The following is a 27,943-nucleotide window of genomic DNA, read 5'->3' on the forward strand; positions in this document are numbered from 1 at the left end:
AGCAATCCAGGCAACATCTGGAGGAAAGGAGAACTCAATTAAACATGGATTTCTTTACTCCAGATGCTGCCAAGTTTTACCACTGTGAAGTCTCTTCAAAGGATGCTCACTTTGAAGAAGTTCCTTGCCTCCCTCAGACATGATCTCAGTGAGTCCCTTTCTCACTGCCACACTGCTGTGAACTCTTCAGCCCTTCACCCACACCATGAAACAAACACACTACAGGCAAAAGACCTTCCTCAGCTCTGGTCTTCTCCACCATCTCATCCCTCAAGGCCAACAGGTACATTCTAAACCCTCAAAATTCAGACCCAGCTTCAATACTCCATACTTACAACACCTTCAATACCTCCAGAAACAATTCTCTCTCCAGAATCCTGAAGAAGGGTAATACCCAAAACATTTCCTCCAGATGTTGCCTGGCCTGCTGTGTTTTTCCAGCCTCCTGTTTGTCTACCTTAGATTCCAGCATCTGTAGTTTTTTTGTCTCTAATTCTTGCGTCACCCCATGTCTGATGAAAGGTGTTGACCTGATACATTAATTCTGCTCCTGTGCATAGAGGCTGTCTGACCTGTTCAGTTTTCCCAGAGTCTTTTTGTTCTTATTCCCCATTTATTCATGTCAGACTAAGAAACTGAGAAGCACCTGCAAGAAAATCCTGAAATACAGATAATTGCCTTGTGACACTGTAGACATTGACACATTCTATACTAAAACGAAATGCTGCAGAAGATTGTAACTGAACTCAAGTTCATAGATTTTAGACATAAGAATCACTCACTTAATCTGGACATTTTTAGAGGCTTTTTACAAACAGGTGTATTTTTCTGGACTAATTCTATTTTCTGGATTGAAACATTCTCCCTCAACGGAGCCATTTTGCACTGTTACAGTGACACACTTAATTTCAAAAACTGATAAACTTAATTATCAGCCAAGAAGTCGATACTTAATTAGAAGAAGCATTTCAATTACATTTGCAATTGAAGAATAAGTGATTAATAACTAGTAATGAACAGATGCTTCTTTTTCTTATTAATTTTTACTAATACATCTTAATAACTATACATATCTCAAAATAGCATTTACTAACAGTGAGAAATGGCTTCAGGAATGTAATAGACAAACTGTCCACAGTACCTAATTAACTGAATCTGTCCTTGAGCTACAGATACACTAATGAATAGGGGCCTGCTGTTCTAGGAGGTAAGGCCAGGCAATGTAAATTCTGATCTTAAAAGTGATCTATGTAGATAGGACAGGTCACATAAAATAAGCATGACAACACTGTTACCAAATTGCATTTTAACAAAGTTTAATTAAGAAGAGGCTAATCCCAGAGTGTCTATAAAATAAGGGATTCGCGCACCATGTTGTGTGTATGTGTATATGGGTACCGGACTGAGAATGGTGAGGCTGTGGTCTACATCAGCTGCAGATTAGACTAGTCTAAAAGTGATCTCACTTTCCATTAATGCAGAAACTTGAAGTGTTTTGAAGAGTCAGTTTTCAGGCCAGAATAATCAGAGACGATTGTCAATGGGAACATTGATGTGTTCTGTATCAGTGAAGAAACAAGTTTTCCTGTTCACAAATGGGAATCCAGATTAAATCAAAAGTCTGTCTTGTATCTGATAAGTATTCCTTTGATGTATTCTTTTATCAGGAGTCTGTCATGTATGTCTAGAAAGCATACATTTGTGTCTTTTGCTTTGTATTTACTTAATTCTGTTGGTTAGATTAATGTATTACATTGTTTGCTCATATGCAATAAATGTTAATATTATTCATTAACTTAGTATTCTGGACTTATGTGATTGTAGACCTCTACTGAATCCGAAACATCTAAACTGCATAGATTGAAGGGATTAATTTGAACCTTTCAATTTGGCCTGCACAAACATAAAGGATCCCATACCCAAAACCAGCAAAACTGGGGTAATATATAAAATACCATGCAAGGACTGTGAGAAATGCTACATAGGCCAAACCGGAAGAAAACTGACAACATAGATACACGAACACCAACTAGCCACCAAAAGACGACCAATTCTCACTTGTCCCACTACACACAGACAACGAGGGACATGATTTCGACTGGGACAATACAACCGTAATTGCACAAGCCAAACAGAGACATGCCAGGAAATTCCTGGAGGCCTGGTATTCCAACCAGAACTCCATCAACAAACACATTGAATTAGACCCTGCGTACAAACCACTGAGAAACAAAAGTGGCACCAAACATCCTAGCAAACCGAGGCATATAAATAACAAGCGGGACAGAACACCGATGCTTCACTGGAGGCGCACTGATGATGTTACCTAGCAGGGGGACAAAACATTTGCAACCAAACTCACCGGCTTGGTGAGCTCTTCTACAACCTTAAATCAAATCTCTTTTCGGAATCAGAATCTTCCTCTGATCTACTACCTCTTCTTTCTTACTAAGCTTTTCTCTAGCCATGTTGCCTGATTACTCTCTCTTTGGATTTCAAACTAATTTAAAAATTACATTTCCCTTTTGTTATTTTTCCTTTTTCCTTCCTTGCCAAATCAAGGTTTCTTATTTCCAGTTCTTTATTCTTTTGCTTCAATTTCCAATTCACTGTTCACTCCTTACCCTTTCCATTTTTCTGCTCTTTTCCTTCCATTTATTATTTTTATTCATTTCTAGTCAAATCTTAGCAAATTTTGATGATCACTTATCAGTTTCAGGTTTGGAGATAGTAAGAACTGCCAATGCTGAAGTCTGAGATAACACAGTGTGGAGCTGGAGTCTGAGATAACACAGTATGGAGCTGGAGGAACACAGCAGTCTAGGCAGCATCAGAGGAGCAGGAAAGTTGACGTTTCAGGTCGGGACCCTTCTTCAGAAATGGGGGAAGGGGAAGGGAGCTCTGAAATAAAAAGGAGGGGGGGGGTGTTGGGCTGGGGAAGGTAGGTGGGATGGCAATAGGTGAGTGCAGGTAGGCAGTGGTGGGGATTGGTCAGTGAGGTGGGAGGAGCAGATAGGTGGGAGAGAATTTGGACAGTTTCAGGTTTCCCTCCTTTTATCTCTAAATGCATCTTTTCCTTATGAGATCCTTTTTTAAATTTCTACCTTCAATTTATCTAACTCTTTCAGTGTAGCCTCAAAGATTTCAAATAACCTATTGTCACATTTTTTACTTCTAGAAACCTTTTAGCATGGGCCAAATCATTCGGACACTCCACTCTATGTGACATACCTCACAACACCAACATTATTATAAGCTCAATACCTCCACTTAGTTCTTTAAAGAAGAAAAAGATCAAAGATACCTCCTGTATTCAACAAAATTCTATCCCACCAAGAGCTCCCACTTGTGGTGATTCCAGCTCATGTTAGTCCTGGACAAATCAGATCCCAGCATGAAGCCTGACTCAATAAATCATGTTTTATTTCTGCAATTTTTTTTACCTTGGCAGTCAGTCACAGAACAAATTTGCAAGAGTTTGCCAAAATACATTTAACAAAAGAACAAAGTTTATTAGACAAAAAAATCAATACGTCTTTCTCTCTCTCTCTCTCTACATATATATGACAAATGGCTAGGTTCTTATCACAATCAGAATAAAGATTACTCCCTTTTCCTTGCAATATCCTTTACACTTAATGCCTGTGAAGACTCTCTCCTATTCTTAAGTCCAACATCAATTACTGAACTGACAATACTATCCATTAGCTTGGATGAGTGCAACTTCAACACACTAAAGAAGCTTGACTCATCCAAAACATCCTGCTTGATTGGAACCAATTCTGCACCTTCAACATTCACCCCTTCCATCATCCGTGCACAGTGACAGCAGTGTGAATCACGTACGAGATGAACTACAGCAAATCACCAAGGCATTCACCAATCACCATCACAGTACATAGAACACCATTACCTGAAAGTTCCCCTCCAAGCCACACACCACCCTGACTTGAATTATATTGCTGGCCCTTCATGGTCACTGTGAAAACATCCTGCCTTCCTACAATACACTACGTGTACCTACACTACATGAATTGCAGTGATTGAAGAAAGCAGCTTACTACTACCTTTTAAGAGGGCCATTAAGATCAGTAATGAATGATGACCCAGCTAGTGACACACATGCCACAAAAGAATAAAGAAACCATTCATGACTAGACACAGGAGAACTGTGGTACTTTAATCAGAACCATCAGTTGTGGGATCACATAGCTGTATTGTACGCTGACTGTCCTGCTTGATATGGAAGTAGTTCTGTATTGACACCACTTTTTCAGATATGCCTGGTGCTGCTCCTGACAAGATCACCTGCACTCTTCACTGAATCAAGTTGATCCCTAGCTTGACATTAAGCATAGGGTGCAGAATACACCAGGCCATGAGGTTACTGATTGGAGTAGAATTCTGTTGCAGCAAATGACCCCCACAGTCTCATGGCTGCCCAGTTGAATTGTTACATTTATTTACCAGCTATTCCATTTGGCATGGTGTAAATGGAGAGTAAATGGAGGCTTTTATTTTCAAATTTATTAACTAATTGAACTTAAATTTCAACAGCTGCCACCGTGAAATAGAGCACCTGCCTCTTGGGCAGTAACCTGAACCTATGGATTATGCACATTACCGTTGCACACCATATTCAGTTATATCAAGACAGTGATAATCTTAAGAAGCCTAGATACAGAGGAACTGCTTCCACTAACAGAAGGTTGTGAACTACAGTACAGTGATTTATGGTGATTGCCAATAGAACCAATGTCAGCATAAGGAACATAGTTTAAATACAGTGAGTGATTCAGATCTGATATTCCGATTTGACTCAGCTCTGCACATATTCAATTGTTACTCTTTTAAGAGAATTAGATAACAAAGTAAAGAGGGAAAAAAAAAACCACAGGGATGGAACCAGCCAAACTGCTCATGGAATAGGCTAAATGGCTTCTGTCTGCACTGTAGCCATTCTATTAATAGAAGATTCTGTGTCCCAATTTGAGCCAGGTCAGTAATGAAAGGCACTACTGATTGGCCTTGGAGGCGAAGGGGTATGCTATATTCACAGCACATGCTGCAATCACTAATTTGCTAAATAACTGCAATTTTTTTTATTAAGAGTCAATTGAAAAGAAACTTGCATGTGGTGTAGAACATAGAGATAAAGATGTTTACTGTTTACGCCAAAAACGACAATGACCATCACTACGTACTTCTTGACTATAGAACACACCTTAAACAGAGAGTTAGGACCACATTAATGCCAATGTGAAACAGAATTTCTCAGAACAGCTTCCACTCTACCAACATCACTTCAGTCGAAGTGTGGGCAAAACCCTGTCTATGAATGTAAATTGCCACTGTCTGGCAGAAACCCAAAGCGACACCGACACAGAGGACATATCCAAAGAATTTCCTGGCAATTACTGTAAAATACACTAACTGTAGAAACTAAACAGAAATTCTTATGCATTTTAATGATATCAATACTATTTCCATTTAACATTCAATTTTAAAGATTTTGGTTTTAATTTTCACTTTGCAAAGTGCAATCCCACTCGAATACTTTTTAATATGGCATTTCAATATTGGTGATTTGCCAGATTGGGTCTGGACCAGTTTTCTTGCATGATTTTACAAAAACAGAAGAGAACAGTTAATGAGTAAAACTGGTGATGACGGCATAGTTGACCACTGAGCTACGTCAGTTTGTTTAACCATTGTTTCAGCTCACCACAGAAGAACATTAGCAGCTGACCATTCCCATCCTATCAGGAGCAAGAAACAAAGAACAGAAACCTTGAGAAATGAAGGACATGAATTTTCCAAAATTGCTTTCAACAAATAATTTGTATGCACCATTTTGTTGCCCAAGACATTTTTCTAATGGAAGTACTGATTTGGAAATTGGTTTCATGTCAAGGTCACAAAAGAAAATGGTTTCATAAGTAACAATGAAGGATTTGGAAAAGAATGATGAAATTCTTTTTAGCCTACAGGGTTGACAGTCAAATACAACGTCATCTAATTTAGAAAAGAATCTGGACTCAACCCAAGGCTGCATGTTGTCAAAGTACCTTTGTAGATCAGCTTCTAAACAGAGTTAGTATGAATGGAGCTAAGCACTGTGGAATTGATCACACTTGATCTTCTGGAAGGGATGTGTTTGAGGAAGCAGCTGAAGAAAAATGGACCAAGAGGATATCCCTCAAACTCCTGTAGTGATATTCTGGAACTACAATGATTGGCTATGGACAACCATGGTCATCTTAGAATCAGATACAATTCCAGCCGTTTGAGAGGTTTGCCTTTGATCCTCATTGTGCACAGCAGGTCATTCAAATGCTGCATGCTGAATTCAACTAAGCAACATCACCTTGCAATACTGATGAATGATTAATGTCCATTTAAACATGGTACTGTGGAATGTCTGGCATTCACAAAAGTACATTCCCTAAGATATACAAGAAGAAAGAATAATGGTTGACAAAATTGGCAAGATAGAAAATAAGATTTGTGATCTAGCATGGCATTAACCAAATATATTTTCTCTCTTTCTGAGTACTGCCTTTTCTCACATAGGAGAATTATTTTGAAAATAGGGCATAAATATAAGACCAGTAAGCTGTTTCACCCATTGAGCCTGCTTGTTATTCTAAGATCATGGATGATCTGAGACCTGTTCCACGTTTGCCCACTATACCAGGATAACAAAAATCAGTATAATCTTTTAAAATTAACAACGATCATTTGGGGATGGGATCCAAAACTCTACCATCCTTTCTGGAACATGCCTCTTAATTTTACTTTTAGATGTCTGGCTTTAATTTGAAGTCTATTCCCCTAGTTCTAGATAGCCCAACAAATAAATACAGTATTTTTCCCCTGTTATACTCTACCTGTTCTCCTTAATATCTTGAATAATTAGATCAAATCATTCATTAATCGTATAAATTCATAGCAAAGAACCCCTGGAATTGAGTTATCATTATGATGAATCTATACTGCACTCCCTCCCAGGCCAATAAACCCTTCCATAGATGTGGTGCCCAGACTACCTGCATGACTTCAGATGTTAAACCAGTGTTTTGTTTAGCTGAAGCATGTCTACCCACTGGTATTCTGGTCCTCTAATGATAAAGATCAGCATTCCATTAGCCTTTTGGATTACTGTCTGCATTTCTTCACGATATTTAAATCATTTAAATAGACCCCAAGTCTCTCAAGATATCCCCAACTTCAGGCTTCTTACATTTGGAGAGTTTTTTTAAAAATTAAGGTCCATTGTGTAACATTTCTTATTCGGAATAAAAAAAAAAAATCAACCTCCAAGGCAACACAAGAGTTCAATACTGATCTAAGAAACAATTTTAAAAAAGAAACAAACTGTTGTAATTCAGGGAGGAGAACAAATGCTCCATTTAAATAGGCAAAAGTTACTGTTTGGATTAAAATATCCATTTTATCTGGTCAAAGTTTACTATTGGGGATGAGCTTCAATGAGCAGATTATTTTCCTTCTCCCTGATTTGCACGACTGAACATATTCAAATGACCAAAAATGCTTATTACTGTTGTTGCTGAAATCCATAAGATTTACTCACTCTACTGAACGGATATTTGGTTGCGTATACTGACATCTAGTGGGAAGCCTTTATGTGCTAGCCATCCATATAGTTTAAACAACAGAGTTCCTTTAAAATATGAACTTATACTCTTATCTTCAAGGGAAAAAATAATATTAGACAACAGAAAAATACTTCTCCTTTTGGCTCCGTCCAGCTATCCTGATGAGTACTTGGAAAGCATGACCTCAAGGACAGTAAAACTTACCCACTAAAGTTGGGTGAGAGACCATCTTGAACATTTTTGTTACTATCAGGAAGTGATTCTAATGAAGGGTTCCAATGAGTAAAGCTAATGTGGTAAAAGTTAAAGTTAATTTATTTGTCACCAATGGTTTAGTGAAATTCAGTGGAATAGACACAGGAACAGTGTCAGGGGCTGGAGAAGTAATAGCACTGTAATCAGTACATAGAGAATTAGGCCACTGAAGGAATTAATTCAGAAGTGACTTTAAAGGGTTGGACAACCAGAAAACGTACAAGGACGGCAGTGACAAATCACTGATTTATTGCAAGACTGGCAGGATTATAGACAAGCTATTATTCCAGAAAGGAAAAGCAAGGACTGAATTAACATACTTGATATGAGAGTTTTGAAGGCAGAAGAAATTAATATTGCAATGAAAGCAAGTGGTTTTGGTGATGTCAACAGCAATTCTGGAACAAACAGAAGACTCCTAAAATTGGTTCAAACTAAGAATGTGACCAAGGGACAGAATCAGTGGCAATGGGGTGCTGCTTGTGGCAAATACCGAAGATGACGAATTTGCTTATTTTCTGCAATGTTAACGGGGGAAAGTTTTGACTCATACAACTCTTGACTTTTGATATGCTGAAATAAATTGCAGAAAGAGCTGGGTATGATCATGGCACACAAGAAATGCCTGGCTAGTTCTCTCTAGGTGAACGTGATAACTTTGAATGTTAGCCTTGTCTCTGCTGTATTACTCTCATCTCAGAAAGAAGGGCTATGGGTTTAGAGATCCCACTCAAAACCTGAGCACTTCCACTACTAGATCCCCATGGCAGTACCGTGCATTAACTATATGATGCATCTTATTGCTCTATATTCTGTACTATTAAAAAAGTAACTGCAACATCGTAAGAATGTTACCATCCCTAGACTACACATGCCATTCTAAGTAATACTTCTTCATAAGTGTTCCATTTAAGTCAGTGGAATCCCCTAACTAATATTATTGAAGTGTTAACAACATTAACAGCAGTGATGAAAGAAGATGCATCACCAATCAGGATTATAAGAGATGGACAATAGGTGCAGCCTACAGAATCAGCCACGTTCTAATTACAATTTGGTTTGTACAAGTTATTCTATTTTGCATATATCCCAAGCAAATAATTCATTATTTAAAGCCGTAGCAGGTCCATTAAATGATCCATCTTGCATTGGTCATCATTGTCCAATTATTGATGGGATAAAAAGTCTGTGTGTCCTCTATGAAAAGGAAGGCACTCGATTGGTCAGCTCATCTCCAGATTAGCTCTGGCATTGGAAGTGTCTTGTTTGAAAGCAAACAAGGTTGATCAAAACTTTACACTATTGTATTTAAGCTCCAATCTTAAAAATACATGAATAATCTGGAAAGGAAATGATTCTGATAGTCTCCCGACAACCTCAGATAAATTGCTCCACCTAATATTGTAAATTTTTTGATTATCTGACTGGGACTAGAATTAGCATACTTCCAATAATTGTGACAACTCACATGCAATGCAGTAAAACAAGGCTTTATGAGCATGTGTTGATCAAATAAATTTTCACAGATGGAAGAATAGCTTCAATATAATCAATAGTAGGGAAGGTGGTTAATATCTAACAGATATATTACTAGTCATCAGAAGTCATGTTGGGGTACAGAGTCACTCCACCACTAGGTATAAGAGAAAATATTTGTACAAAAACAAAATAGCATAAGGTAGAGCTACGACTGTGGAACAAAGATAGAGCAAAAAGAGTTTATATTTATAGTCTGCCTTCCAGGACATCCGAAAATACTTCACAGCAAATTAAGCACATTTGAAATGTAGTCACAGTTTTAACAAGCGTGAATGCAGCAATCACACAAAGTCAATCCGGTTTCTCTGTTCACAGAGTCTGCGTACTTTTAACGTTTTCTCTTTATATTTCCGATCTCTCAATTTACATTACATTGCTTTCATAAAATGTTAGTTGGGATGGTTGAGGGACAATGTTAGCCAGGTTAACAGAAGAATTCTGCTCCTCAAGTTCTATCATGGGATCTTTTATTCCCTCAGAGGTGCAGTGAAGTGCCCTGCCTTCCTGTATTACGTGCTCTTGTCTCTGAAGTGGGTCTTGTCTGTAATGACTACTGCGCCCAGATGGCAATATCTAAAAGATGGACAGCTAGAACTATGAATATTTATTGTACTACAAGTTGTTCCTGGTTAGGAAACACTGTGACCAAATTTATTTTTACATTTAAAAAGAAATAAAATAGAGAGAATGCTGGAAAAATGCAAACAGAAAATGGAGTTCATCCAGCATGTTCTGCTTTTATTTATACAGTCTGGCTCTAGCAATGAAATGACTTTGACAACTTTAAAATCAAACTATCACCATACATACAAAGATGAAGACTGCATTGAAAGTCTCTGCATTGGTTGCTCTGGAAACGTCTTTTTGATAGTGTTTCCAAAGAAAGTCCACTGTATCAAATAAAAGGCAAGATTTAACAAATAATAGCTTCCAGTGTCTCGCTGGCAGAAATAAATGTGCGATGATATGCTTCAAAACAGATTCTGGTTCTTGAGTTTAATGCCCAAAAAGGTATTACCTTATAATCCCGAGAAAAAACTGTCACAGGAATTTTAGTCACTTAACACAAACAGCATCCCTGCAGGGATTACAAATGTTAACAGCTGAGTGTGACAGTTTGTATTAGAAGTTTTGATTTATATAATGTTGCAGTGGAGCAAACATTAAACAATTGATACAAGTAGAAATCAGGCATGACATTAAAATAATTCTTCCTTTCAAGGAAACTAAACAAATGTGAAAGCAATGATGCAAATAATGGAATTAAAAAGACTGATAGGCTATTGGATTTATGAAGAAAATGTGATGCCTATTCTAAAAATGAAAGGGAGGGGAAAGAGAACAAGTTTGAGAATTGATCACAAGGATTATCACAGTTACAACAGATGTAAACTTGTCACAAAGTGTAACATGATATTGGAGATTAGTTGCTCATTATAGAAACTTGGCAGTTTCTTCCCAAAACATGCAGACTAGTAAACAAATGTATCAAATATATAAAACTAACCACTTGAAGTCACTGTGAAAAGAAATGAATTAAATATCATGTTTTATCAGCATACACAAAAAACACCATTACAGTCTGATAATAAAAGAATACTTTTTAAAACAATGATTAAAGGACTCATTCCAAGAATTTTTGTAGATAAATAAAACCATAGGTAGACTTTGTTCTCATGTGCAGGAAACTGAGATCTGAGACAATAATGATCTTGCAAGCCCTCAAATATGTTTGAGCAGGTGTCCATACTGCAGGTCTTGTTGAAGTTCTGCTTCTGATTTCAAACCACCTCAGGGTTGCTTCACAGGAAAAGGCACTGATTAACGTTTCTTCCATGTGAACTTCCTGCGGGCTCCCTCCTGACCAGGCTTCTTCCGCTCTCTCACACGAGGATCAGGAGTCAGCAAGCCAGCTGCAAACAGTTGAAATGAAAGTGAATTCAAAAGGTTAAATTTTAAGCTAAAAAGAATTCCCAAAGGTATTGATTCTAAGTTTTACTTCTCCCCACGAACTGATGTGAATGGAAAAAGAATCTAAATGCACATTCGTTTAATCACTACTGTATAATTACAGGTTTAAAAATCAGTTTTAGGTTTTAAATTGTTCAATATTGCAGCAATTGGCCATATGCACTGCATATAATCATGATTTTATTGATACTCATGGTTGGATAGAAATCTCAAAGCAAAAAATAAATGCTAATCATTCTGTTGAAAAGTATACAAGTTACATTGATAGAAATGGACATCTCTACTTCCCGCGGAATCTATTTCAGAGATCAGTTTTTTTTGTTTTGAAGAGATCTTCCAAGATGTCATTTCTTAAGGGTCTGTAATGTATCTGAAGTGAGCAGCTCAATGCTTGATACCATATATCTATTATGTTAAGTATACTGTAATCAGTTTCCAAGCTTTAGTTACCAATCTTACCCAACACAACAACAGTAATAAGGATGCCAACGTTGGCACAATGAATTTTATGTCTGGTTTATCTTTGGCTTTTCCTACAAATTTTCATTTTTCTAAACTAAATATTATGTACTAACCATGTCTAGCACCAGCAGACAGGAGACAAAAATAATCTTCAGTGAAAGACCAGCACATCCTTGTTTGCTGTAGATTTTAAACTCTGGCCTTATTTAAATGGTAAAGCAAGGCCAGCTTTGCAGTAATATTTTCAAATTGCACATACACAATGTAAATGGATGATGTAAATTAGTTTGTAAGTTTAACTGATATTACAGTTACCTTGTCTCATGGATTCCACCTCTTTTTCAGTGATAAAGCTAAGCAAAGCCCTTGAAGAAGCCAAGCGAATAGCTCCTGCCTGTGCAGATGTGCCACCTGAATGCACTGTACATTCCATGTCATGCATTCCTAGTCGGTTCAGGAATTGGAAAGGGAACATCAATTGTTCTCTAGAAATCACAGGGAACAACATGTTAAAACAGAAGTATTATATTTCTATTGATAGCATAATTATTTGCACATGGCACTGCTAATTGTGAATCGGAGATCATACTTGCGAGGAGGTGGTGCACATGGATACTGAATTAAATAAAAGAGAATCATGCAACAATTCAATATTTTGATTGATTCCTGTAAAATTTGAACCTGTAACTTTATTTGACACTAAGTAAATACTAAACACGTTGACTATGACCTATTACATTTTAATAAATATTAATTTAATAAATAATGTCTTTAATAAATATATTTCCTTAAGCACATGGGGCAAATGAAGAAATAAACTTGTTTACTTCATATTATAGCTACAAAAGGAAATCTGAGTTCAGCAAAAATTAATTAAACATAGCTAGATTAACCCGGTTACCCCAGACAAAGTTTTTCAAAAGCTCACATGGATTCACAGTACTAATAATAGTAGCCTTGCTAGTAATGAATAAAAATAAGGCACATTTAGCAGTTGCACAATAGATTGTTCAACGGATTTACATGGTGGTTCTGGGAGCTGCTGGTCACAGGATGGTTGAGTTCTTCTATTCAGCAGCTCCAGGAGTGCCATGAAGGCACTTACTGTATGCAAAAGGAAGAGTTTTTTTGAGGGTGGGGGAGATTCTGTAATCTAAGTAAACAATGCTATTTTTACAAAAACAGAAAATACAAGAAAATACTTTCCACGTCAGGAAGCAACTATTGAGAGAAACAGAGTTAACATTTTAGGTTGATGACATTTTAGGTAGGCAGGTGGTGATAGTGGTGGGAGGAGGGAGAGGAGCAGTTGGGGTTCAGTGGAGAGTTGGGAGTTCAGTTAATAGGTTTTCAATCGGTTTTCAATCCTCCACACTTTCCTGGGCAGCTATTATGCGAGTTGGAACACTCCAAATTTTCTGACCGAAGGAACATTTCCAGACCCATGTTAATTATCCATCGGAATTTCCAATTCTTGGGCAATTCCCTCAGATTCAGCTGCACCTGGACTTCTGCATGGTCTTGACATGTGTCTCCAACATTTGTTGTGGAAATCAATATCTGTCCACCAGAATATCTGGGTCATGGTTTTGAAGTCCTCAGCTCAGTGGTAAATAGAGATAGTGGTCAAACCAATCTTACAAAAATATTTTTAGTGTCCTGTTTAATTGATAACAGTTTGATGAACAATTCTTGTTTGAAGTTTCTTATTCCATGTGCAATTTTGTTAGAGATGCAACAGAGGATGTGCAACTTCTGAAATGTGATGCCATCGAGAGTTTAATTTTTCTTTGGATAGAGAATTGGATGAGTTTTATTGAGCCCTATGATTTAGCAAAATACTCAAGTGGTAATATCCCCCACTAAGGCAAGTCCTTGAGTTGCACAGCTCAAAGTGAATGGAGCCTTGGATCTGGCCGTGTGAGGAATAGATGAGGTGATGCTTATCAGTAGTCTAAAAATATTAACAGAAGTGGGTAGGGGAACCACCCCCATAATCAATGACTAGCTCAATTCCTGGTGCCACAGTATCAGTTTTCAGTATATGTACTTTCAAAATGTTTGGATCCATCTCACAGTAAAATCAATTTTTCCAGAATAAAACGTTACAAGGTCTAAGGCATAATGCCAACCAACATTTATAAACTAATTGTGACAATTGTGGGGATAGATAATGCAAACTATTGAACTGCAATGAACTTGTATGCTATTAGACACTTGCAAAAAAAACCCATAAGATTTTGTCAGAGAAAAGGGTTTGAGGTAGCCGAAACGAAACAATTACACGTGAAAACAAAAAGCTTTGCTTTGCAAATTTTAAATTCCTCTTCCCAAAGCTGCCCATAACGAAGCGCACATGATTCTCAAGTAAATTTTCTTGCATGTCAAAGTGGTACCGTCCCACCAGAATCCATTAGATAATAATTACCTTTCCTGTAGTGATGGAAAGTACAGCAAATAATCCATCCCATTCACTGTTATCTTTCCACTTCCGTGATCTCGTACAATGACTGTTGCTTTTGCTGTTTTCCGTTTACCTAGAGTTAATGTCAGTTATGATTACTAACACAATTGCACTTCAATATTCCTCATTTAAGTACAGATACAAGTGCCGTTGACTAAGTAGTAACTTTTTCAGAAGCTGATAACATTAATGAGAGAACAATTAAGTTAAAACACAATCTGTTAAAAATAAGTAAATTCATTGTTTTACTGGAATTTAAAAAATTATAACCAGACATAGACAAACTTTCTCATCTCCTGAGGCTATTATCTCACTAACTAAAGCGTTTTCAAACTGATTCAAAAGATTTGTCTTTCTTAATTGTACAAACTTTCTATGAAAAAGAGAACTTCCTCACCTATGAGACCAAATGCCTTGCGCCCTGATTTTTTAAAAAAGGAGTTGCACATCCATTCTCAGTGAATGTTGAACCTGATCTACTTCAATACATATCAAATCAGAGCACACAGAGATAGGGAACACAAGTTTGCAGGGGTTTGGGGCTGGAATAACAGGGTAGAATATAAAGCGAGGCCCTCGGAGTAAAGCTTAATTAGACAACTAGAGAAAAGTACACAGGTCTGAACGTAAGAGATAACAAGGTGTAGAGCTGGATGAACACAGCAGGCCAAGCAACATCAGAGGAGCAGGAAAGCTGACGTTTTGGGCCTAGACCCTTCTTTTTCTGAAGAAGCAGGCTATTAATAAACACATTGAACTCGACCCCATATACATTCCACTACGGAGGAAACCCGGAAGTGAGGCAATCCATCGCAACGGACCCCAGAGTTTAAAAACCAGGCGGGAAAACACAGCGACACTTCATCAGAGGCTGCACTGAGGAGGTTACCAAGCACAGTAACGAAACGTCTGCAGAACAACAAACCAGCTCGGCGAGCCAACCAACCTCAAGAGTACAATTTTAAAAGGGAGTGCAGAAGCAAAAGTCCTGAGTTTAAGTGTACATAAATTATTGAAGGTAGCAGGACATAATATAGCAGACAGCATCAAGGACTTAATTAACAGGGTAATACCATCTCAGGATCCCCCACGATCAATATCTTGGGGATTCTCATTGACCAAAAGTTAAAGCTTACCATGTTATACAGAACAACTGTACATTTTTTTCTAATCAACCTGATCAGAGATGTTATTACACACCTCTGGAGCAGGTGGGACATGAACCCAGGCCCCTCTGATGCAGGGGCAGGGACACCACCATTGTGCTACAAGAGGACCCAACACAATTGTACAAATCTCTAAATGTTCTTTAGATATACTATTTAATAGATATTTAGTGCTTTAATTTCACTTCCGTGACTTTCGTCAAATGCTCATATTTGGTTTAGTGAAATAAATAAAAAGGTTCCATATTCAATGTGCTGCAAAGACAGAATCTGTTGGAGTTTATGGTACACATCAGCTGTCAGTCATACTCACGCCGACATGCATGCCTTCTAGTAATGCAGCTGTGACCCGCAACCAATAATGCGGTTATCATTTGTTTAGTTTTCATCACATTGTGAACTTGAGAAATTTCAAACAGTCTGGTTTAATTTATGTTACTGAGATGTCCAGAATCTGTGAACCATATGTATAACCGGAATATATAACATGGTAAAACTCTACGTACAAGATGAAGCATGTCACATAAACAGGTGGAAATTAGCAAAACTCTCTTCTTGACCAATCTTTCTTCTATTAGTTGCTGCCTGTTAACCCAACTTCAGTAGGATTCCTGTCCCCAAAGTACGTAACACAATAAGTAACATGCACATTTCAAAGTTGGTTTCTATTTAGCTGAAAAATATGATGCATAGTTCCACTGAATATTTTTTGGTGACATGCCAGTAGTTGAGAACACCAGAATGGCATTTATTACCACATTATTTTAACAAAGAAAGTGTAGAATTATGGAGAAAACTTCCAAATATCATAAGAAGCTTTGAGGGACGAAGAACCCGCAATGTAATTCTACAGAAACTAGATTTCTTTTAATAGCCAATTGAACACAGCTTGAATTTGCGAATCGTGCACAAAAATGAAACTAAGCATATAAAATTAATGGCATATTGACGAGACTTCAGAGGGCTACAGCACAAAACTAGTTAAAAAGGAAACTGAACCTGAACATATACTTTGCTGAAAAGACAGAAATGAATGCCAGACTCTACTGTAGAGTTTTGTTTTTACCTTCCCCTTTACTGAAAGCTACTCCGTTCTCATCAAACTGCAAAGGCTCAATTATCTGTTGCTTGGACTGATCTTCCATCTTTCTGCGAAATTTCAACACATATTCTTCCTTAATACTGCAGTATGGTAAGGTTAGCATACGCTCCAGTAACCGAAGAAAGTACAGGTACTGTTTAAAACATAAAAGGAAAGACTAACGTTACTTAATAGGTCAGCTATTTATTAAAAAAAGGACAATTGACAATTAAACACATTATCTTCTGTACAGTCCTGCACTGAATGTGGCCTAAATTAGCTCAGGCAATTCCAAAATTGGGACTGGCCTGTGAATAGAGTTGGGTTGGAAGAATGGTTTGGACAATCTGCATTAATATACATTTAACCAATTTTCGAGCAAGACAATAATGAAATACTTACCAAACAAGCTTTGATTATTCACTATGACTGGATAGAAGCTGCATATCCATTGAAAATCATCTCTTTTGACAAAGAATGGAGACTCGACTAACAGCTGATGGATAGGATGCAGACAAAGACTGAAGGTTTCGCACTGGCTATTTTATATTTGCAACTCCCCTGGGAGAGATCTGAGTTATCTTTGGTCTTAATTAATATCTTTATAAATGTTAAAGTTAGAATTCTCACTGGATTATGCACAATATTTAAAAGATTAACTACTGTATTACACTTAAAAAAACTCTACTGCTTAAAAAGTGTTTTCAGACCATAAGATGTAGGAACAGAAGTGGGCCATGTTGCCCACATCTGCTCAGCCATTCAATGAGATCATGACTGACGTGATAATCCTCAACTCCACTTTCCTGCCATTGCCCCATAACCCTTGATTCCCTTAAAAATTAGAAGTCTGTCCATCTCAGCCTGGAATATTCTTAACAACCAAGCCTCAACAGCTCCTCCAGTAAAGTACTATACAGATTTACTATCCTCAGCAAAAAAAAAATGCTCATTTCCACCTTAAGTGCACAACTCCTTATGCCTTCGTTTTAGACTCTGCGCAATGAGAAACAACAAAAAATTCTAAGAACAAAGCCTTCAGTTGTTATACAGGTTCTTAATCCAACTGGAAAGGATAGTTCAGCCGGTAGACAAATCTAGGGATTTCCTAGCTACATGAACCCCTCCTGGATGCATACATCGTCAGAGAGCCACAAGTCCTTTACTTCCTTTTATTAAATCATAGGAGATTGGCTCATGAGCTGGGCTAATATGCATTGAATATCCCTCGACACCCTAGAGAAGGTGGAGGTAAGCTGCCCTCTTGAACTAGGGCAGTCCATATGGTGCAGGGACACCTAGTGTTGTTAGGAAGGGAATTCCAGGATTTTGACCCAGTGACAGTGAAAGACCTGGGACATATTTTCCAGTCAGGATGGTGAGTCGTTTGGAGGGCAGGTAGTGGTGTCTGCCTCTTGTGTCACAATCAAGTGATTGTTGTAAAGGTGATTTTTCTTTTTAAACTGCAAGTTGCAACCTTAAAAATACCAGATAGCTAAAAGATAATTTACATACCTTCAAGACTACATTCACACAGACAGGCAGCTCTTTACCAAAAAAAATTCAAACACCAACATTCAATCATTAATCCATATTTAGAAAATATTGGCAATCTTACACTGTGTGGCTACAGTCATGCAATAGAAACAAGGACATGGACATATGAAAGCACATCAACTGCACAGCAGTAAACATTTAATTATTAAAAGGAAACAACCGGTCCCTGTAGACCAACAATCTACAAGCAATACCTGGATGACTTGAGAAATGACAGCAAAGAAGAAAAAAGACTATGCTTAATTCTTCATTAGCCTCCTTGTTAGGCAAGTGTACAAATGGAATTAACCTAATTATAAGCCAAAGGTCTGTTTATGTAGCATGTTTCAGCTGTTTGATTAACCAGTGTACATATATCTTACACCAAGCAAGATCTATCTGTAAACATTCCATTCAAATATTAACACATTAAACAGTTTAAACTACATTAAAGATATTATGTAAATGAAAATTGTTGTAATTTTACAATAGATTATCTTCTGATTTTATGTTTGGTTTGTCCTAGAACACAAGTTGAAAGTTGTCAGAGCCTACATGCGTTTCCACACAATTAAAATTTAATTGATTTATGAAGCCTAATGGTTGATGTTAAGGTTTTGATGGGCAGAAACAAAATGCAACTTTCCCTGAACAACCTCCGATTCAAATTAACTCCTAGGTTATTTAAATAGATTTAATGGTTGCTCAATTTAATTAGAATAATTCAAATAAACAAACTTTTATGTATTTAAACTCACATTCAAATCTCATTTTTAATTACATTGTGCAGCTTTCTTGAATATTCAATAAACAAATAATGCCTTTTAAGTAGAGACAGATCAATCATTTTGTTAATGTAATTTGAAAGTTTATGAACAAGTCTGTCTTCATACTCCATGTTTTATTCCTTGTTACTTAGATTTTTTAAAATAGCAAGGAAACAGTAAGTATTCTAAACAAAGAAATTACCAAAAAGCCTGACCTTTTGACATTAATTCTGCATTTTTTCACTGCTAACTTGAGCTGAACCAATTTTCACACAGTCTGGTATTGTAAATCGACGGAACCCAAGTTTGAACTGCCCTGATTTATAATCTATATCTTCATTACATCCAGGACTAGCTTTTCCAAGATCTTCCATTCTGGCTTCCTGAATTCCATCTCCTGCAAATTCTAAAACAACATTCTGACACCTGCATTTTGTTCTGTTCACCCATTATCTGGATGCACTGGTCATTTGTCTTTCAATAGATTGAATTTAAATTCCAGACTTCATGTACAAATGTATGAACAACTCTCTTCTCATCCAATTTCCTGCAAACTCATGGCATGTCCTATTACCCTATAATATCAATTCCAGCCTCCAACATATTCAACGCTCATCCAATTTGCACCACTGCGTGTCTGAGAATTCAGGCATCTTGTTTCTAATATTTAGAACTCTGCCCCAAAACTGTCCTAAAAACCCTCTACTTATTTATTTCGTTCCCTTTTGTTAATCCAAATAATTAAGGAAGTGTTTCGAAGTGTATGACACTTTTGCTAACTTTTAACTTATTGCTTGCCATTACTTTTTGTTTCTGTGAAACCCTCAATTCTCATCTCCATTTTGTTGTTACACGATACAAGATGTTAATATATAGTACATACTGACAGGAGTATATCTGGTCAACACTCCTAGCTGGAGGAGATGCATTTTTGTTATGCATTTAATGGATCCACAAGTGATCTGGATCAGTCTGAATTTAGCAGAAACCAATTTCATTTTCAGTCCTCATTCTTAACCTATTGATACAACTTCAGCTCGATAAAGGCTGAATTTTCTTCCTAACCTTCACTACAACCCCCAACTAAATCTTTGTTCATTTTCATTGTTCACAAACATAGAGATACTGTCTACTGAGACAACAAGGTGCAGGGCTGGATGAACACAGCAGGCCAAGCAGCATCATAGGAGCAGAGAGGCTTGCTGGGTTCATCCAGCCCTGCACCTTGTTGTCTCGGATTCTCCAGCATCTGCAGTTCCTACTATCTCTGATACTGTCTACTGTTGGGCTGGAATTCCTTAAACAACAATAATCATCCAGTATCTGACCAGGGTGCACTTTAGCAGCAGCACCAGTAGTTTACTAACTATGCATGGTGTTACAGTTAAATTCAAACAGCCACACACAAACATCTTCCAGCAAGGACTGGAATAATGAACAGGAGCAAATGTTCTGCCTCCAGTGACTCTCAGGGCTGTTTTGGCAGCTGAACACCTGACCTGGTTGATAGCTAGCTGTGTTAGTTGCTACAAAAACAGAAATTGCTGGAAGAGCCCCGCAGGTCTGCGGCATCGATGGAGAGAATTCAGAGTTAACTTTTTGGGTCCAGGAACCCTTCTTCAGGATTGATGTTAGCTAGGAAAAAGTTGGTTTTTATGCAGAAGATAATGTTGGGGGAGGGGGTAAGGAGTAAAATGATAGGTGGAGATAGAGCCCAAAGAGATAGAAGAACTGTTGGATAGACAAAGGAGTGGATAACAAATCAGCCTGGGAGAATGGATAGCTACTAATGGGGACAATTATTGGCTAACAATGGGTTGTGTGTGATAGCAAGCCCATGTGATAACAAGGCCTGGCATTTGGGGGTTGGGGTAAGGACATTAGAGAAGGTGCCTCAAGCCCTAAAATTGTTGAACTTAATATCGAGTCCAGAAGGCTGTAGAGTTCCCAACTGGCAAATGAGGTACCGTTCTTCCACCTTGTGCTGAGCTGTGCTGGAGCAATGCCACGAGCCTGAGACGGAGATGTTGGTCAGGGAATGGGGTGGTGTGTTCAAGTGGCAGGCAACTGGAAGCTCACAACTAGCTGTTCCTGTTCTCTTTATCTTAATACCAACTGAGAGATATATTTACCCACTAAGGTATCAAAACAGCAGTTATGACCAATATTAACATGATTAACACGAATGATCTTACAGAAATACTGACCCCTAAATCAACACAGCAAGAGATGCCTACTGGGACTTCAGCAAGTTAGCAGAAACATGGGTCTTCCATCAAGGTAGCCAGAAATGGCAGGGGGGGAAAATTGGATAACATAAATTTCTCTTTACAGATAAAGAAAACTAAAAATATCTTAATATTAAATATTTGTGCTATGAAAAGGTAATTTTTATTCCAAAGTATTACAGCTTTACTGCAGATTCAAAGAAAGGAACAAATTTTGAGGCTTTGGTTTCAGTTAGGAAATTGCTACGTAATCATTTCATAGTATTTTCATTACTCTGAATATCAATAAAAAAAGGAAGCTTAAATAATCACAGTGGGCATCAAGTATTCAGACATTTAACCAACACTGGTGTAAATTGTTCATTATGGCACTCTAAGCAGCATTCATTGTGCCAGAAAATTTACTGCAGGATCATCAACTATCTTTTCCACACTGTGAGCACCTAAGAGCCAACTTTTTATTATTATTTTTATTATTATTTTTATTATTCCATGTCAACATTTATATTTGAAGATACCTAGTATCTTATCACATTTTTCTCAGGTGATGCACTCAATATAAACATTTTTTAAACACAATGCCCATCCACAATTTGGAATTTGTAGCTTTGAATATTTCTAGTTTTTAGCCAATAGTAAAGTTGCTGGGTTGGAGGAGTCAAATTTTGAAGGATTTTTGAAAATTGAATAATTCAAACTCTTGTGGAAATACCGAGAGAGAACAACAGTAAGAGAGTGAGAAACTTCATGGTGGACATTGGAAATTTCTGGGGCTGGGACCATTCTAAACAGTGGCTGGCTTGGAGAGATTCTTATTTTATATGGTTCAGTTGGAGAAATACCTATCAAGAACAAGCTAAGTTGGAGGAAACCTTGCTAAGAACAAGCTGCCCACTTCTGAAAAGCAAATACTAACTTCGAGTTCAGTGTGAAACCTATTATTTTTTTGAAAGAGTGATCGAAAGAACATCAAGATTATACTACCTGAACAAGTGCTCCCAATTAGTGGCATGTCCACAAGACTCCTGAACACTGTACTCAAGTGTTTGGCCAAAATGTTTCTCTTTTGTTCAAAAAGCCAATGCCTGCAGAAAAATCTGTTTTATTTCCTTGCTTTCCCTTAAGTGTGTGTGCAAGTGAGAGAATGTGCATGCATGTGTACTTTTATATCACAATGTTTGTTAACCATCAAAAACATCTTTATTAAATAAGGTTTGTTTTCATAATGAACCAATGCTTAATAACAATCTCATAATAAACTAGTGTTTGTTCAGAAATCTGATCAATAGATCTTCTTGATTAAAACCTTATATAGACAAGATAGTAAATTGATCATCTTGGTAAATGAAGTACTCTTCATTCTGGCCTGTGGAGAAATGGGACTAGAGTGACAGTGCTCTCCTCCAGTCTTAGTCGTAACAATAAAATATTAATTCTAAGAGAAAGCTCAACAACTTGCATATAAATTTTGTAAACTTAACTTCAGCTGAAATGAAAAGACAGGCTTTCTCCTAGGTTACCGAAAGTTCCTTCCTTTCATTTCCTGCAAATTATTTTCCCCTGCAAATTGATACCGATCGCAAAGGTTAGCATCCAGTTACACTTTCACGCTGTGAAAATCACAACCACTGAACTATAGAACCATTCTACAAGAAAATCTAGTGATATGTTTTGCAATTTTGTTTCATCTTGCAAAAGTCAAATGTTTTAAGTGAAACATAACCTGTTTAATGATTATTACTCACGTCTTGGTCAGAAATGTATTCAACTAGCACCTCCTCCAGTTCTTCTTTCATCAACCATCTACTTCCAATTAAATTTCTATTGGGAAAAAAGAAAGGCATTGAAGTGATTCTACTTAATTCAGTGAAATTTAAAACTGGACCTGAAAATGATCTTAATCAGGTTTACAGTTAAAGGCAAGTACATTGGCCATTTATTAAAAAGGCGCATGTTTAGATAAATTGTGACAAGGAAACTATAACAAGTTCCTAAATATCACAAATCAACTGATACAAAACACAAGTGCATATCTCAGATACCGGTAGGAAGGATACAATGAAAGTGATGCAACAACTTGATTGTGCATTATGAGCATTTTTAAAGAACTTAATCAATGTGAATGAAATACATCAGTAAGATACTTTAATGGCAAACACACAAATTTAACAAAAAGAATGCAATTTGTAATGATACAGAAGGTTGAGTACAATCTACTCTGATAGATGAACAAATGTTAAATTTTGAAATCACATTTTAATCACAAACAAAAACTTCAACAAAGCCAAATACACAGGTCTAGGGAAAGAGCGGGCTGAGGCTGAGTGAGTAAATAGAAGGTTTTACAATAAACAAGCAGTGGAAACAATTTAAAGAAACAATTCAAAACATTCAACAAAATTGACTTCACTGAAAAACAAAAACTTAAAGATCAATCCATGGCTTACTCAGGACGGTGAAGATATTATTAGAGGACAGTTTTAGATTAAAAGAAGAGGCTTATAATGTTGCAAAGAATAGTAATAAGACAGATGATTGGAAGTTAGCAAACATAATATCTCTATTCAAGAAAGGGCAGAGAAGAAAAATATGGAACTACAGGCCTGTTTGCTTAACATCAGTTATTTGAAAAATATGCAATCTATTACTGGAAAGCTTTAATAATGCACTTACAAAAAGTAGTATGACTGGAAGCATAAGAGCAGGAATAGGTCATTCAGCCCCTTGAGTCTGCACCACCATTCTCAATCATGTCTGATCATTTACCTAAATGCCATTTTACCATACTATCCCATGACCCATGATATCATTAACATCTAGAAATCCACCAATTTCTGCCTTGAACCTATTCAATAACTTGAGCTTTTATAGCTTTCCAGGATACAGATTCCAAAGATTTATTATCCTCCAAGGGAAGACATTTCTTCTCATCTCAGTTCTAAATGGCTCATCCCTTTATGCACACATAGTCCCTCGCTTCTTGACCCTGCACCCCCCTCCCCACACCAGCTAGGGAAACGTCCTTTCTGCAGCCACCCTGTCTAGATCTAAGGATTTCCTAAACTTAAATAGGATCGCTTAATTCTTTGAAACTCTTGAGAACGCAGGCACATTCTCCTCAATGTCTCCTCACATAACAGTCTCGTCATTCCCGGAAATAGACTGGTGAACCTCTGCTACACTTTGTCTTTCGAATGTATGTATTTAAATGGGCCCAAAACTGCAAAGAACACGCCACTTCATCTCACTAAGGTTCTCTAGAATTGATGCTAGACATTTTTACTCCTGCATTCAAATTCTCTTATAATTAAGGCCAAAAGATTAGGACAAGTCAACATGGTTTAGCAAAGGGAAATCTGTTTGACAAACTTAGAGAGTTTTGAGGGTGTAACTAGTAGATAAAGGGGAACCAGTAGATTTTATACATTTGGATTTCCAAAAAACATTCGATAAGGTGTCACAAAAGAGTTAGTACACAAGTTGGCAGTGTTATATTAGCATGGATTGGGGATCGATTAATGGACTGGAAGCACAAAGTAGACATTTTTAAAGTTGGCAGGTTGTGATTAGTAGGGTGCTGCACTGATCACTGCTTGGTCCTAAGCTATTTTTAATCCATATTAATCACTTAGATGAGGAGCCTTAGAGTGACAAGTTTTCTGATGATGCCCAGCTCGGGGAATGTGAGCTGAGAGCTGCAAAGATAGATTAACAAGGTTTGAGGTAGAGTATTTCAGAGGTTATTCACTGTTTTTTTTTGAAAAGGTATGAAACTTGTAAATGTTGATTTTTGAGAGAATTTAGATGTGCACGTAAAAGAAATTGGCAATGCAGGTGCAGCAAGCAATTAGGGATGAATGGGCTGCTCTATAATGAAAGGCTGAAAAAAAAAACTGTATTCTCTTTCTCGGAAGTTTAGAAGAATGAGAAAAGTGATCTCTAGGAAACATTCAAGACTATAGTGGGGCCTGCCAGGGTGGATACTGAGAGTTTTTTCTCCTTGCTGTAGAATTTAGGAAAAAGGGGCACACTTCCGAATTAAAGGCGTAACATTTAGGGTTGAGATGAGGAGAGGAGTCTATAACTGTTGTGAACCTTCGGAATTCCATACCCTAGGAATTATGCATATACCATTATTGAATAACATTGGAGACTGAGATAGATGAATTTTCAATCTCTGAACAAATCAAAGGATATGGGAAGGGGCAGGAAAATGGAGTTAAAGCTCATGATTGACAAGATCAAGTTGAATGTTGAATTAGATTAAATTGGTCATATAGTCTCCCCCTGTTCTTTTTTATATCCTTAGGTGGTGATGTAGGTGCTTAAAACCAGACACTGGAGGTTGGGTAGAGGGGGGGATATACAGGCAGAGGAGAAAGGGAGATAGCGGGGGTGGTGGGGAGACAGGGGTAGATTTGTGTATTTGTTGGAATTTGTTGCTAGGCTTTCTGGCTTAATTTCCTGTTTATTAAATTCTTCCAATACTCCCCTTCCTTCATTAGTCCCTCCTAATGCGCCAAAACAAGATAATGCTCCTCCTTCCAGGGTGCTGCTTTTATTGATAAAGATTTGGAAATTTCACAGGTTCCTTGCCCTCAAACAGTTTAGTTATACAAAACACAAAAATCTTGATCCCTTTTGGAGTATGGGATATCCTCATATACCAATAGTATTCATGGTATATCTTACCAAATTAACTAAAAAACAATTATTAGTACAGAGGCCATACCATACCATAAAGCAAAAACTGCATCTTAGACAGTAACAAAAATAAAATGATTTACTCCAAATGCTTGGAATTCATCAGCAGCAAGTTGTGAGAAAGTTGGAGAAGTGAAAAGACACAGGAGTTAATAACAGGACAAATGTTATTATGTTCACCAATTCCCATCTATTCTAGATTCACAATATAGGGCCCAAGGGGTAAAATATTGCAGTTGACAAAAATTTGCATCTCTACCATCTATATTGCAGAGCACAATATCTTCAGCAATTATTTCTGTTTGTTCAGTGGCATTAATGAGCTTTTAGTGCCTGATTACTAAAACTATAGTTAGATAATCCACAAATGTGACATGTAGAGCAGCACCAGATCCACAAGATGTCCTTTCCGTTACTTCTGAAGATGTCATTTGGCGTCATTCTTACTGAAATCCCCAACCTCAAGAAAACACCAGATGGCATTGTTGTGCAGAACAGGATCAACATTGTAGCAAATTAAATTACAACGGTGTCAACGATTCATTGCTAGGCACAGCAGGCAATGCATTTGCCTCAGTGAGATAAACAATGACATAACCTTAATGTTCATGGGAGAAAGAATACTTTGATGTATGGACAGTTTCCAACATGCCCATTTCTGACAGACAACTTAAGCTTTAAAAAAAACAAAAAAATTACATTTTAGGTTTTGGTGACGAAGTATCATGTTTCAAGGGACTAAAATCAATTCATGGATGCAAGAACGTACATATGGGCATTTTCAAGCTACCTTGATTCATACGAAACCCCCATTTTATCATTTCTGTGGAAAATGAATAGTTATGTTTAATTATTGAAATTACAAATTGGTGCTCCAAGCCAAAATTTGCAAATAGAATTGATGATGCAAGACAGAACGTGCAAACACATGTTAAAGCAATTCTTGACATGCCAAATCAACAGTTCTGAACGAATACTCATTTTTTAAATTTGGTGACAATCCAAGGTATTAAAAGTGACAAATCACTGATTAAGGACAAAAACAATTTGTATAGGCAAGTTCCATCATATCCGATTACAAAATCGGCTTGTTAAAAAGCAATTCATCTGGAGTAAATACATTTATTGGGGTGACAATTTAGTACTCAAAAAGATGCATTAAAATAAATCACCTTTCACATGATGCAAATAAGACACAATGCTGGTGACGGAAATAGAATGGCAAAGTTGTGCATTTGAAGACCAGAATTTCATAATACTATATAATTGTGCTCTTGACTGAATTATCTGACTACAAAACAAAAACTGATAATGTAATATTAAAGAGCCAAGGAAGTTGGTCGAAGAATAATTCGCAGACATTTTCCACTGCGAAGGAATGGCAATTCTCGGAATCATAAGATCAGCCAAATGATGCAAGGTCCTGTTATAGCTGTAGGCAAAATAGTAAACATGTGAAATTATAGCTATTCTTATTCCTCGGGAGTATATGATCGTAAGTGTGCCAAAGAATTTAGAAACATTGTTGTAAAGAGCACAACTTTTATTTTTCTTTATTGTTGATTATGAACCAGAATGGGAACTTCTTCAAACCAAGGAGCGCAGAAGGAATTGCTACATTTTTAAAAATAATTTATAAGAACTCACTGCCGGTTACTTACACTGTTGTTACATTTGAGCAATGGGAGAATAGATCTAAGAGGCCACACCACTGGGAGCGTGAGAGAGAGTGAATCTTGCCTAGGATAATTGCTAATTGCACAAACTACAAGACTAACAGTAGATGCACAAAATCATCAGCATGTTGACAACTATAAGCGGCTCATGAGCAGGTGAGCAATTTGAGCATTTACGAGATTCCATACTGCAGAAAAGACAGGGTTCCTCTTTGTGGTGAAGTAAATAAAACCAGAATGACAGCTGGATATTCTCTCCCACCCATTGCCTCTAACCAGTGCCTAAAAGACGACTTCACAATTAGTGTGCCAGCCACCCTGGTGCTGTGAGGCAGCAGTGCTAACCTCTGACCCACCGTGCCACCTATAAATTCATTTATTTATATTTAATAGCGTTAAGAACAAAAACCTGGTAAGTGTCTTCTGTTAACCAGAGTGTATCACCCAGATAAAGTGGAGACTTTTCAAGTACTTT

At 37.3% G+C, this 27,943-nt stretch overlaps 1 protein-coding gene across 1 annotated transcript in view; it reads right to left on the reverse strand.

The window, feature by feature from the left end:
* Nucleotides 1–10,130: 10,130 nt before the first annotated feature.
* mrps9 (mitochondrial ribosomal protein S9) overlaps nucleotides 10,131–27,943 on the reverse strand; it is an 83,690-nt gene continuing 65,877 nt past the window's right edge. The window contains exons 7-11 of the mRNA XM_020529735.2: nucleotides 22,834–22,909; nucleotides 16,543–16,711; nucleotides 14,275–14,383; nucleotides 12,162–12,331; nucleotides 10,131–11,326 (exon numbers count right to left, since the gene is read on the reverse strand). Of these exons, the coding sequence (XP_020385324.2) occupies nucleotides 11,235–11,326; nucleotides 12,162–12,331; nucleotides 14,275–14,383; nucleotides 16,543–16,711; nucleotides 22,834–22,909 (616 nt within the window). The 3' untranslated portion in view covers nucleotides 10,131–11,234. The remainder of the gene's footprint in view (nucleotides 11,327–12,161; nucleotides 12,332–14,274; nucleotides 14,384–16,542; nucleotides 16,712–22,833; nucleotides 22,910–27,943) is intronic.

The sequence above is a fragment of the Rhincodon typus genome, chromosome 6 (assembly GCF_021869965.1).
Source record: "Rhincodon typus isolate 14 chromosome 6, sRhiTyp1.1, whole genome shotgun sequence".
NCBI classification, from domain to species: domain Eukaryota; kingdom Metazoa; phylum Chordata; class Chondrichthyes; order Orectolobiformes; family Rhincodontidae; genus Rhincodon; species Rhincodon typus.